The following is a 13,907-nucleotide window of genomic DNA, read 5'->3' on the forward strand; positions in this document are numbered from 1 at the left end:
TTAAACAATTAAAATATCATAATTAATATATTTAATATAATTTAAAAAATGGTAACAAAACAATTAGATACCTTTTTAATTATTAATGCATTTAATAATAAATATGTCATAATTAATATATTTAATATAATTTTAAAAAATGGTATATAAGTAATAAGTAATTAAGTAACATTAGAATGTTAGTAAATTTATATTAATATGTTTATGGACTCGTATGATTAATCGTATTGTAAATGTAAATACATATTAATATATATATATGTATATATATATATTTAAATTACTCTTTAAAAGAAAATCAAATAAAATTGATTTTGAAATGTTTTTTTCGTGCATATTATTCAAAATAAGAAATAAAATTATTGTTAACTAACATCTTTATTAAGTAAATTATAATAATAATTAAATGATATAAAATATTTTTTTAGCTTAAAGTAATTATAAAATAATAAAATAATCAAAATAAATACAATAAAACAAAATATTGATATAAAGATAAAATAAAAAAATAATTATAAACAATTATAATTAAAAGAATCCTTTATATGAAATAAAAAATTATAATGAAAGATCTCCATCATACATAAAAGATATATAGATTATATATAAAATATAGATAATCCAATTTAAAGAAAAAAAAGTTATAATAGAAAATCTTTTATATACGGGTATATTAAAGATATATAATTTTTTGTAATCTATGTTTATATATATAAACTAATTTAACCCAAAAACTTAGAATTCAATTTAAGCCCATTGGGTCGAAAACCTAATTACACCCTGCGAGTATTCTTCCCCTTTATTTAAAAGAGGAAACTTTAGGGCAAAGGAAGAAAGGCGAAGAAGAAGAAGAGGAAGAAGAAAATTTGGGAGCGAAAGGAAAGAGAAGAAGATGGTGCTTACGGATGAAGAAATATCTCGGCTGTATAGAATAAGGAAGACGGTGATGCATATGCTGAGAGACAGAGGTTACCTTGTCGGAGACTTCGAGATCAACATGTCGAAGCACGAGTTTAAATCCAGTCATGGAGGAGAGAACATGAAGCGTGAAGACCTCGACCTCAACAAGTCCAAGAAGGATAACTCCTCCGACCAGATCTACGTCTTCTTCCCGGACGAGGCCAAGGTCGGCGTCAAAACCATGAAGACATACACTAATCGCATGAACAACGACAACGTCTACAGAGCCATTCTCGTCACTCAGACCAATCTCACCCCCTTCGCCAGAACCTGCGTCAGCGAAATCTCCTCCAAATTTCACTTGGAGGTTTTTCAGGTTTCCTTCCCTTTCTCTTCGTCTTTCTCTTTCAATCTTTAATTCAAATTCACCCGCCGCCGGACAACCCTCTGCCGCCTGTGTGTTGCCGCCGTCAACCTCCCACTCTTTCATATGGGTCGGGTATTCGGGTTTTAGGGTCTTTTTCCTCTCTTGTTTGTTTTAATTTGTTGGGCCTCATGTTGAGCCCAATATTTTTTTTTGTAAAACATAACATTTTTTAATCAGTAAACATTGCATGTAATTAACTAAGTAATAATAATAATAATAAAGCTATTTAAAGGCATGATATATTGATTATTATGATAGTTATGTAGTGTTATATAAAGAACATTTTTTATTTATTTATTTATTTTGAATTTGTGCTTTGTGAATGTGAGTTTTATGTTGGATTGTTGTTTCAGGAGGCAGAGCTGCTTGTGAATATTAAGGAGCATGAACTTGTCCCTGAACATCAGGTTCTCACTGATGCTGAGAAAAAAACCTTGATTGAGAGATACACTGTCAAAGAAACTCAGGTAAGATTATTTCATATGAACAACTATTTGTCCCTTGGGGTTCTGGAATGATGAAAGAAGGGTTTAAAATGATGGATGATCAGAAATTTCAGGCACTGAAATAACATTTTTTTTGTTTTTGTTTTTGGAAACTCAAATTGAATGATACGAGTAAGTTTTGTAATGATTCCTTTAAGATTCATATTCATTGTGTTTTTAAATTGGTTGAGAGTGTGAAAATCGTAACACTGACAGTGAGTTAAAAATTATACTCTAGTTTATTTCTGTTTTTGTTTTGGGTTGCATATCTAGTATTGTTTTTCAAATTTCTGTTGATGCTGACATGGTGCCTTTTTTTTTTCTTTCTATTTTGTGGGGGTGGATCTCAGCTACCTAGGATTCAGGTGACAGATCCTGTTGCAAGATATTATGGATTGAAACGTGGTCAAGTTGTGAAGATTATTCGGCCGAGTGAAACTGCTGGAAGATATGTTACATATAGATTTGTTGTATAAGAATGTTTTAACTTATTGACTATATTACTTTTTAGGATATCTTCCATAGTAATGGACATAATGGACAGGGATGTGAAGCTTTTGGAATCAAAATCGAATTTATATCGAAGTTGATTTTGTGTTGTTATATCGAAGTTGATTTATAAGTTCATTTGCTTTGTCTTTTCTCTGTCTAGATCTCATCCTCCGTTTTTCATCACTAATCAACCCAGTATTTATTGAGAAGCATGATGTTTCGATTTGAATTTGTGTTTGTCTTTCTTGATTCTGCATTCCCGTGAACAAATTTAGTTGAATATGTGCTTTTAAGTTTCTTGATTCAATTTCTGATGATTGATTCTTAGTCTAATCGATTCCTCACATGGATCCTTGTTTTGTAGTTCCTTGTGTAAATTTCCATCTTTAAAATTGATTGTTAGAACTCTTTACCTTTATGCCATGGTGGTTTAGCTGAATGTGTAGGACATTTAGTGTAACTCGAGGGAAAGAGTTCAGTTTCTTGCCAAAATCGGCTGTTAGATCAAAATTTATTATACATTGTGTTCCCTAACCAACTAATTTTACTTTACCACTGTGGAAGCACATTCAATGAGAATATGTTGATGGTAATGGTAGTTTCATTAGTTGCAAAAGCTTTTATGGCCTTTAGTTGATAACTTGTACCCAAATTTATATTACTGCAAGGACAATGTCTGTCAACATTTGCATCACTTCAGGAAAACAGGTTTAGAATTGTTGTTACACATTGGCTGCTACTCCTTTCTCTATTCTTGTCACAATAGCTTCCTTGCCAAACAGCTTGTGTTCACATAACTCTCCAATTTAACATTCTATACAAAAATAAGTATTCTATAATGAGTTTCTTTTTTCAGCTTTTCTTCACAAGTCAATATATTACCTTGTCTTCTGGAATTCCATTCACATGGAAAATTTCTTCTGGTTGATACCACACTTTGTTCAAAAGATTTGCATGTGTTGAAATCTTCTGTGCAGTTACTGTGATCGGCAAACTCAAGATAACCAAATTTAAGTTTTGATCGGCAAACTCAAGATCACCAAATTTAAGTTTTGGTAGAGGATAGTCTTTGTTTGCACAAAATTTCTGAAAAATTCTATCGAAATATTTTTTTCCTGAAATTTCACGTAAGTACTCCAAAATGCAATAACTTTCAGGTCAAACGGATAAGTATTCCCCACGAAAAAATATCAAACGGTTTCAGACACAAGGAGCATGGTGTAGTAAGTCCTAGACCGAGAGTGAACAAAACTTGCTTTTCGAAAACAAAACGTAAACAAAACGTACTAGCTTTTTGTTTATAGATGTGGCTCCTTACCTGGGTGCAAAGAGCATATGAAATTACTTTTGTGAAATTTTTAAGCGCAATACGGACCCAGAATAAAATTTCAAAAAGTAGGGCGAAATTTCACAAGTTTTGATAGAGGATGATAGTTTTGGTTTGTACAAAATTTCTGAAAAATTATTCCAAAATAGTTTTTTCCTAAAATTTCACGTAGGAATCTCCATTTATTTGGGACAAAACGCTACAAAGTTTGTGTCAAACAGATAAGTATTCGCCCACGAAAAAAACCAAACAGTTTCACACACAATCGAACCTTCCTTTCAGCTCTGGCAGTGATAAATAAAAAATTTATTGCCAATCTTGTGGGATGAATCTGGGGCTCAAATCTCAGCCGAAACTTAGTAGACACAGTGACGAACGTTTGGTAAAAATTTCATACAAAAATACCCAAGCAGTATGGCGTAGTAAGTCCCAGACTAAGAGTGACCAAAAGTGGTTTTCCAAAACAAAACGTCTTGGATTTTCTCCCTCGTATCTTCTTTTTGTGATTTGTTTATGGACGTGTCTCCTTAACAGGGTGCAAACAACATATGAAAGTACTTGTGTGATTTTTTTCAGTGCAATACGGACCCAGATTAAAATTTCAGAAAGTAGGGCGAAATTTCACAAGTTTCGGTAGAGGATAGCCTTGGTTTGCAAAAAATTTATGAAAAATTCTTCCGAAATGGTTTTTTCCTGAAATTCCATGTAAGAATCTCCACTGAATTTGGGACATTTTACGGAAAACCAGTTTTGTTCACCCTCGGTTTGGGACTTACTACGCCTTACTCCTTGGGTGTTTTGGTCTGAAATTTTTACCAGACGTTCTTCACCGTGTCTGCTGAGTTTTGGCTGAGATTTGAGCCCCAGATTCGTCCCACAAGATTGGCAATAAACATTTTATTCATCACTGCCAGGACTGAAAGGAAGGTTCGTTTGTGTGTGAAACTGTTTGGTTTTTTCCGTGGGCGAATACTCATCCGTTTGACCTGAAATTTGTCGCGTTTTGTCCCAAATCCAGTGGAGATTCTGACGTGGAATTTCAGGAAAAAACCATTTCGGAAGAAGTTTTCATAAATTTTTTGCAAACCAAGGCTATCCTCTACCGAAACTTGTAAAATTTCGCCCTACTTTCTGAAATTTTATTCCGGGTCCGTATTGCGCTGAAAAAATTCACACAAGTACTTTCATATGTTGTTTGCACCCGGGTAAGGAGGCACGTCCATAAAAAAAATCACAAAAAGAAGATATGGGGGAGAAAAGCCAGGACGTTTTGTTTTCGGAAAACCAGTTTTGTTCACCCTCGGTCTGGGACTTACTACGCCTTACTCCTTGGGTGTTTTGGTCTGAAATTTTTCCAGACGTTCTTCACCGTGTCTGCTGAGTTTTGGCTGAGATTTGAGCCCAGATTCGTCCCACAAGATTGGCAATAAACATTTTATTCATCACTGCCAGGACTGAAAGGAAGGTTCGTTTGTGTGTGAAACTGTTTGGTTTTTTCCGTGGGCGGATACTCATCCGTGTGACCTGAAATTTGTCGCGTTTTGTCCCAAATTTAGTGGAGATTCTGACGTGGAATTTCAGGAAAAAACCATTTCGGAAGAAGTTTTCATAAATTTTTTGCAAACCAAGGCTATCCTATACCGAAACTTGTAAAATTTCGCCCTACTTTCTGAAATTTTATTCTGGGTCCGTATTGCGCTGAAAAAATTCACACAAGTACTTTCATATGTTGTTTGCACCCGGGTAAGGAGACACGTCCATAAAAAAAATCACAAAAAGAAGATACGGGGGAGAAAAGCCAGGACGTTTTGTTTTCGGAAAACCAGTTTTGTTCACCCTCGGTCAAGGACTTACTACGCCTTACTCCTTGGGTGTTTTGGTCTGAAACTTTTCCAGACGTTCTTCACCGTGTCTGCTGAGTTTTGGCTGAGATTTGAGCCCCATATTCGTCCTACAAGATTGGCAATAAATTTTTTATTCATCACTGCCAGGACTAAAAGGAAGGTTCGTTTGTGTGTGAAACTGTTTGGTTTTTTTCGTGGGCGAATACTAATCCGTTTGACCTGAAATTTGTCGCGTTTTGTCCCAAACTCAGTGGAGATTCTTACGTGGAATTTCAGGAAAAAACCATTTCGGGAGAATTTTTCATAAATTTTGTGCAAACCAAGGCTATCCTCTACCGAAACTTGTGAAATTTCGCCCTACTTTCTGAAATTTTATTCTGGGTCCGTATTGCGCTGAAAAAATTCACACAAGTACTTTCATATGATTTTTGTACCCGGATAAGGAGGCACGTCCATAAAAAAAAATCACAAAAAGAAGATACGGGGGAGAAAAGCCAGGACGTTTTGTTTTCGGAAAACCAATTTTGTTCACCCTTGGTCTGGACTTACTACGCCTTACTCCTTGGGTGTTTTGGTCTGAAATTTTTACCAGATGTTCTTCACCGTGTCTGCTGAGTTTTGGATGAGATTTGAGCCCCAGATTCGTCCCACAATATTGGCAATAAATTTTTTATTCATCACTGCCAGGACTGAAAGGAAGGTTCGTTTGTGTGTGAAACTGTTTGGTTTTTTTCGTGGGCGAATACTCATCCGATTGACATGAAATTTGTCGCGTTTTGTCCCAAATTCAGTGGAGATTCTTACGTGGAATTTCAGGAAAAAAGTATTCCGGGAGAATTTTTCAGAAATTTTGTGCAAACCAAGACTATCCTCTACCGAAACTTGTGAAATTTCGCCCTACTTTCTGAAATTTTATTCTGGGTCTGTATTGAACTGAAAAAATTCACACAAGTACTTTCATATGTTGTTTGCACCCGGGTAAGGAGGCACGTCCATAAAAAAAATCACAAAAAGAAGATACGGGGGAGAAAAGCCAGGACGTTTTGTTTTCGGAAAACCAGTTTTGTTCACCCTCGGTCTGGGACTTACTACGCCTTACACCTTGGGTGTTTTGGTCTGAAATTTTTACCAGACGTTCTTCACCGTGTCTGCTAAGTTTTGGCTGAGATTTGAGCCCCATATTCGTCCCTCAAGATTGGAAATAAATTTTTTATTCATCACAGCCAGGACTGAAAGGAAGGTTCGTTTGTGTGTGAAACTGTTTGGTTTTTTCCGTGGGCGAATACTCATCCGTTTGACCTGAAATTTGTCGCGTTTTGTCCCAAATTCAGTGGAGATTCTTACGTGGAATTTCAGGAAAAAACCATTTCGGGAGAATTTTTTAGATATTTTGTGCAAACCAAGGCTATCCTCTACCGAAACTTGTGAAATTTCGCCCTACTTTCTGTAATTTTATTCTGGGTCCGTATTGCGCTGAAAAAATTCACACAAGTACTTTCATATGTTGTTTGCACCCGGGTAAGGAGGCACGTCCATAAAAAAAATCACAAAAAGAAGATACGGGGGAGAAAAGCCAGGACGTTTTGTTTTCGGAAAACCAGTTTTGTTCACCCTCGGTCTAGGACTTACTACGCCTTACTCCTTGGGTGTTTTGGTCTGAAATTTTTACCAGACGTTCTTCACTGTGTCTGCTGAGTTTTGGCTGAGATTTGAGCCCCAGATTCGTCCCACAAGATTGGCAATAAACATTTTATTCATCACTGCCAGGACTGAAAGGAAGTTTCGTTTGTGTGTGAAACTGTTTGGTTTTTTTCGTGGGCGAATACTCATCCGTGTGACCTGAAATTTGTCGCGTTTTGTCCCAAATTCAGTGGAGATTCTTACGTGGAATTTCAGGAAAAAACCATTTCGGAAGAATCTTTCATAAATTTTTTGCAAACCAAGGCTATCCTCTACCGAAACTTGTGAAATTTCGCCCTACTTTCTGAAATTTTATTCTGGGTCCGTATTGCGCTGAAAAATTTCGCACAAGTACTTTCATATGTTGTTTGCACCCGGGTAAGGAGGCACGTCCATAAAAAAAATAAAAAAAAGAAGATACGGGGGAGAAAAGCCAGGACGTTTTGTTTTCGGAAAACCAGTTTTGTTCACCCTCGGTCTGGGACTTACTACGCCTTACTCCTTGGGTGTTTTGGTCTGAAATTTTTACCAGACGTTCTTCACCGTGTCTGCTGAGTTTTGGCTGAGATTTGAGCCCCATATTCGTCCTACAAGATTGGCAATAAATTTTTTATTCATCACTGCCAGGACTGAAAGGAAGGTTCGTTTGTGTGTGAAACTGTTTGGTTTTTTTCGTGGGCGAATACTCATCCGATTGACCTGAAATTTGTCGCGTTTTGTCCCAAATTCAGTGGAGATTCTTACGTGGAATTTCAGGAAAAAAGTATTACGGGAGAATTTTTCAGAAATTTTGTGCAAACCAAGACTATCTTCTACCGAAACTTGTGAAATTTCGCCCTACTTTCTGAAATTTTATTCTGGGTCTGTATTGCGCTGAAAAAATTCACACAAGTACTTTCATATGTTGTTTGCACCCGGGTAAGGAGGCACGTCCATAAAAAAAATCACAAAAAGAAGATACGGGGGAGAAAAGCCAGGACGTTTTGTTTTCGGAAAACCAGTTTTGTTCACCCTCGGTCTGGGACTTACTACGCCTTACACCTTGGGTGTTTTGGTCTGAAATTTTTACCAGACGTTCTTCACCGTGTCTGCTGAGTTTTGGCTGAGATTTGAGCCCCATATTCGTCCCTCAAGATTGGAAATAAATTTTTTATTCATCACAGCCAGGACTGAAAGGAAGGTTCGTTTGTGTGTGAAACTGTTTGGTTTTTTCCGTGGGCGAATACTCATCCGTTTGACCTGAAATTTGTCGCGTTTTGTCCCAAATTCAGTGGAGATTCTTACGTGGAATTTCAGGAAAAAACTATTTCGGGAGAATTTTTTAGATATTTTGTGCAAACCAAGGCTATCCTCTACCGAAACTTGTGAAATTTCGCCCTACTTTCTGTAATTTTATTCTGGGTCCGTATTGCGCTGAAAAAATTCACACAAGTACTTTCATATGTTGTTTGCACCCGGGTAAGGAGGCACGTCCATAAAAAAAATCACAAAAAGAAGATACGGGGGAGAAAAGCCAGGACGTTTTGTTTTCGGAAAACCAGTTTTGTTCACCCTCGGTTTGGGACTTACTACGCCTTACTCCTTGGGTGTTTTGGTCTGAAATTTTTACCAGACGTTCTTCACCGTGTCTGCTGAGTTTTGGTTGAGATTTGAGCCCCAGATTCGTCCCACAAGATTGGCAATAAACATTTTATTCATCACTGCCAGGACTGAAAGGAAGTTTCGTTTGTGTGTGAAACTGTTTGGTTTTTTTCGTGGGCGAATACTCATCCGTGTGACCTGAAATTTGTCGCGTTTTGTCCCAAACTCAGTGGAGATTCTTACGTGGAATTTCAGGAAAAAACCATTTCGGGAGAATTTTTCATAAATTTTGTGCAAACCAAGGCTATCCTCTACCGAAACTTGTGAAATTTCGCCCTACTTTCTGAAATTTTATTCTGGGTCCGTATTGCGCTGAAAAAATTCACACAAGTACTTTCATATGATTTTTGTACCCGGATAAGGAGGCACGTCCATAAAAAAAAATCACAAAAAGAAGATACGGGGGAGAAAAGCCAGGACGTTTTGTTTTCGGAAAACCAATTTTGTTCACCCTTGGTCTGGACTTACTACGCCTTACTCCTTGGGTGTTTTGGTCTGAAATTTTTACCAGATGTTCTTCACCGTGTCTGCTGAGTTTTGGATGAGATTTGAGCCCCAGATTCGTCCCACAATATTGGCAATAAATTTTTTATTCATCACTGCCAGGACTGAAAGGAAGGTTCGTTTGTGTGTGAAACTGTTTGGTTTTTTTCGTGGGCGAATACTCATCCGATTGACATGAAATTTGTCGCGTTTTGTCCCAAATTCAGTGGAGATTCTTACGTGGAATTTCAGGAAAAAAGTATTCCGGGAGAATTTTTCAGAAATTTTGTGCAAACCAAGACTATCCTCTACCGAAACTTGTGAAATTTCGCCCTACTTTCTGAAATTTTATTCTGGGTCTGTATTGAACTGAAAAAATTCACACAAGTACTTTCATATGTTGTTTGCACCCGGGTAAGGAGGCACGTCCATAAAAAAAATCACAAAAAGAAGATACGGGGGAGAAAAGCCAGGACGTTTTGTTTTCGGAAAACCAGTTTTGTTCACCCTCGGTCTGGGACTTACTACGCCTTACACCTTGGGTGTTTTGGTCTGAAATTTTTACCAGACGTTCTTCACCGTGTCTGCTAAGTTTTGGCTGAGATTTGAGCCCCATATTCGTCCCTCAAGATTGGAAATAAATTTTTTATTCATCACAGCCAGGACTGAAAGGAAGGTTCGTTTGTGTGTGAAACTGTTTGGTTTTTTCCGTGGGCGAATACTCATCCGTTTGACCTGAAATTTGTCGCGTTTTGTCCCAAATTCAGTGGAGATTCTTACGTGGAATTTCAGGAAAAAACCATTTCGGGAGAATTTTTTAGATATTTTGTGCAAACCAAGGCTATCCTCTACCGAAACTTGTGAAATTTCGCCCTACTTTCTGTAATTTTATTCTGGGTCCGTATTGCGCTGAAAAAATTCACACAAGTACTTTCATATGTTGTTTGCACCCGGGTAAGGAGGCACGTCCATAAAAAAAATCACAAAAAGAAGATACGGGGGAGAAAAGCCAGGACGTTTTGTTTTCGGAAAACCAGTTTTGTTCACCCTCGGTCTAGGACTTACTACGCCTTACTCCTTGGGTGTTTTGGTCTGAAATTTTTACCAGACGTTCTTCACTGTGTCTGCTGAGTTTTGGCTGAGATTTGAGCCCCAGATTCGTCCCACAAGATTGGCAATAAACATTTTATTCATCACTGCCAGGACTGAAAGGAAGTTTCGTTTGTGTGTGAAACTGTTTGGTTTTTTTCGTGGGCGAATACTCATCCGTGTGACCTGAAATTTGTCGCGTTTTGTCCCAAATTCAGTGGAGATTCTTACGTGGAATTTCAGGAAAAAACCATTTCGGAAGAATCTTTCATAAATTTTTTGCAAACCAAGGCTATCCTCTACCGAAACTTGTGAAATTTCGCCCTACTTTCTGAAATTTTATTCTGGGTCCGTATTGCGCTGAAAAATTTCGCACAAGTACTTTCATATGTTGTTTGCACCCGGGTAAGGAGGCACGTCCATAAAAAAAATAAAAAAAAGAAGATACGGGGGAGAAAAGCCAGGACGTTTTGTTTTCGGAAAACCAGTTTTGTTCACCCTCGGTCTGGGACTTACTACGCCTTACTCCTTGGGTGTTTTGGTCTGAAATTTTTACCAGACGTTCTTCACCGTGTCTGCTGAGTTTTGGCTGAGATTTGAGCCCCATATTCGTCCTACAAGATTGGCAATAAATTTTTTATTCATCACTGCCAGGACTGAAAGGAAGGTTCGTTTGTGTGTGAAACTGTTTGGTTTTTTTCGTGGGCGAATACTCATCCGATTGACCTGAAATTTGTCGCGTTTTGTCCCAAATTCAGTGGAGATTCTTACGTGGAATTTCAGGAAAAAAGTATTACGGGAGAATTTTTCAGAAATTTTGTGCAAACCAAGACTATCTTCTACCGAAACTTGTGAAATTTCGCCCTACTTTCTGAAATTTTATTCTGGGTCTGTATTGCGCTGAAAAAATTCACACAAGTACTTTCATATGTTGTTTGCACCCGGGTAAGGAGGCACGTCCATAAAAAAAATCACAAAAAGAAGATACGGGGGAGAAAAGCCAGGACGTTTTGTTTTCGGAAAACCAGTTTTGTTCACCCTCGGTCTGGGACTTACTACGCCTTACACCTTGGGTGTTTTGGTCTGAAATTTTTACCAGACGTTCTTCACCGTGTCTGCTGAGTTTTGGCTGAGATTTGAGCCCCATATTCGTCCCTCAAGATTGGAAATAAATTTTTTATTCATCACAGCCAGGACTGAAAGGAAGGTTCGTTTGTGTGTGAAACTGTTTGGTTTTTTCCGTGGGCGAATACTCATCCGTTTGACCTGAAATTTGTCGCGTTTTGTCCCAAATTCAGTGGAGATTCTTACGTGGAATTTCAGGAAAAAACTATTTCGGGAGAATTTTTTAGATATTTTGTGCAAACCAAGGCTATCCTCTACCGAAACTTGTGAAATTTCGCCCTACTTTCTGTAATTTTATTCTGGGTCCGTATTGCGCTGAAAAAATTCACACAAGTACTTTCATATGTTGTTTGCACCCGGGTAAGGAGGCACGTCCATAAAAAAAATCACAAAAAGAAGATACGGGGGAGAAAAGCCAGGACGTTTTGTTTTCGGAAAACCAGTTTTGTTCACCCTCGGTTTGGGACTTACTACGCCTTACTCCTTGGGTGTTTTGGTCTGAAATTTTTACCAGACGTTCTTCACCGTGTCTGCTGAGTTTTGGTTGAGATTTGAGCCCCAGATTCGTCCCACAAGATTGGCAATAAACATTTTATTCATCACTGCCAGGACTGAAAGGAAGTTTCGTTTGTGTGTGAAACTGTTTGGTTTTTTTCGTGGGCGAATACTCATCCGTGTGACCTGAAATTTGTCGCGTTTTGTCCCAAATTCAGTGGAGATTCTTACGTGGAATTTCAGGAAAAAACCATTTCGGAAGAATCTTTCATAAATTTTTTGCAAACCAAGGCTATCCTCTACCGAAACTTGTGAAATTTCGCCCTACTTTCTGAAATTTTATTCTGGGTCCGTATTGCGCTGAAAAATTTCGCACAAGTACTTTCATATGTTGTTTGCACCCGGGTAAGGAGGCACGTCCATAAAAAAAATAAAAAAAAGAAGATACGGGGGAGAAAAGCCAGGACGTTTTGTTTTCGGAAAACCAGTTTTGTTCACCCTCGGTCTGGGACTTACTACGCCTTACTCCTTGGGTGTTTTGGTCTGAAATTTTTACCAGACGTTCTTCACCGTGTCTGCTGAGTTTTGGCTGAGATTTGAGCCCCATATTCGTCCTACAAGATTGGCAATAAATTTTTTATTCATCACTGCCAGGACTGAAAGGAAGGTTCGTTTGTGTGTGAAACTGTTTGGTTTTTTTCGTGGGCGAATACTAATCCGTTTGACCTGAAATTTGTTGCGTTTTGTCCCAAATTCAGTGGAGATTCTTACGTGGAATTTCAGGAAAAAACCATTTCGGGAGAATTTTTCATAAATTTTGTGCAAACCAAGGCTATCCTCTACCGAAACTTGTGAAATTTCGCCCAACTTTCTAAAATTTTATTCTGGGTCCGTATTGCGCTGAAAAAATTCACACAAGTACTTTCATATGATTTTTGTACCTGGATAAGGAGGCACGTCCATAAAAAAAATCACAAAAAGAAGATACGGGGGAGAAAAGCCAGGACGTTTTGTTTTCGGAAAACCAGTTTTGTTCACCCTCGGTCAGGGACTTACTACGCCTTACTCCTTGGGTGTTTTGGTCTGAAATTTTTACCAGACGTTCTTCACCGTGTCTGCTGAGTTTTGGCTGAGATTTGAGCCCCATATTCGTCCCACAAGATTGGCAATAAATTTTTTATTCATCACTGCCAGGACTGAAAGGAAGGTTCGTTTGTGTGTGAAACTGTTTGGTTTTTTCCATGGGCGAATACTCATCCGTTTGACCTGAAATTTTTCGCTTTTTGTCCCAAATTCAGTGGAGATTCTTACGTGGAATTTCAGGAAAAAACCATTTCGGGAGAATTTTTCATATATTTTGTGCAAACCAAGGCTATCCTCTACCGAAACTTGTGAAATTTCGCCCTACTTTCTGAAATTTTATTCTGGGTCCGTATTGCGCTGAAAAAATTCACACAAGTACTTTCACATGTTGTTTGCACCCGGGTAAGGAGGCACGTCCATAAAAAAAATAAAAAAAAGAAGATACGGGGGAGAAAAGCCAGGACGTTTTGTTTTCGAAAAACCAGTTTTGTTCACCCTCGGTCTGGGACTTACTACGCCTTACTCCTTGGGTGTTTTGGTCTGACATTTTTACCAGACGTTCTTCACCGTGTCTGCTGAGTTTTGGCTAAGATTTGAGCCCCAGATTCGTCCCACAATATTGGCAATAAATTTTTTATTCATCAGTGCCAGGACTGAAAGGAAGGTTCGTTTGTGTGTGAAACTGTTTGGTTTTTTCCGTGGGCGAATACTCATCCGATTGACCTGAAATTTGTCGCGTTTTGTCCCAAATTCAGTGGAGATTCTTACGTGGAATTTCAGGAAAAAACCATTTCGGGAGAATTTTTCATAAATTTTGTGCAAACCAAGGCTATCCT

General features: G+C 38.0%; 1 protein-coding gene across 1 annotated transcript; it reads left to right on the top strand.

The window, feature by feature from the left end:
- The first annotated feature begins 714 nt into the window (after positions 1 to 714).
- Positions 715 to 2,415, top strand: NRPB5 (Eukaryotic rpb5 RNA polymerase subunit family protein). The gene is made up of 3 exons (XM_068647328.1): positions 715 to 1,276; positions 1,681 to 1,794; positions 2,163 to 2,415. The coding sequence occupies exons 1-3, from the start codon at positions 893 to 895 to the stop codon at positions 2,286 to 2,288; spliced, it is 624 nt and encodes a 207-aa protein (XP_068503429.1). The 5' UTR covers positions 715 to 892; the 3' UTR covers positions 2,289 to 2,415.
- The last annotated feature ends 11,492 nt before the right edge of the window (positions 2,416 to 13,907 follow it).

Source organism: Phaseolus vulgaris, chromosome 4 (assembly GCF_051622355.1).
Source record: "Phaseolus vulgaris cultivar YP4 chromosome 4, ASM5162235v1, whole genome shotgun sequence".
NCBI classification, from domain to species: domain Eukaryota; kingdom Viridiplantae; phylum Streptophyta; class Magnoliopsida; order Fabales; family Fabaceae; genus Phaseolus; species Phaseolus vulgaris.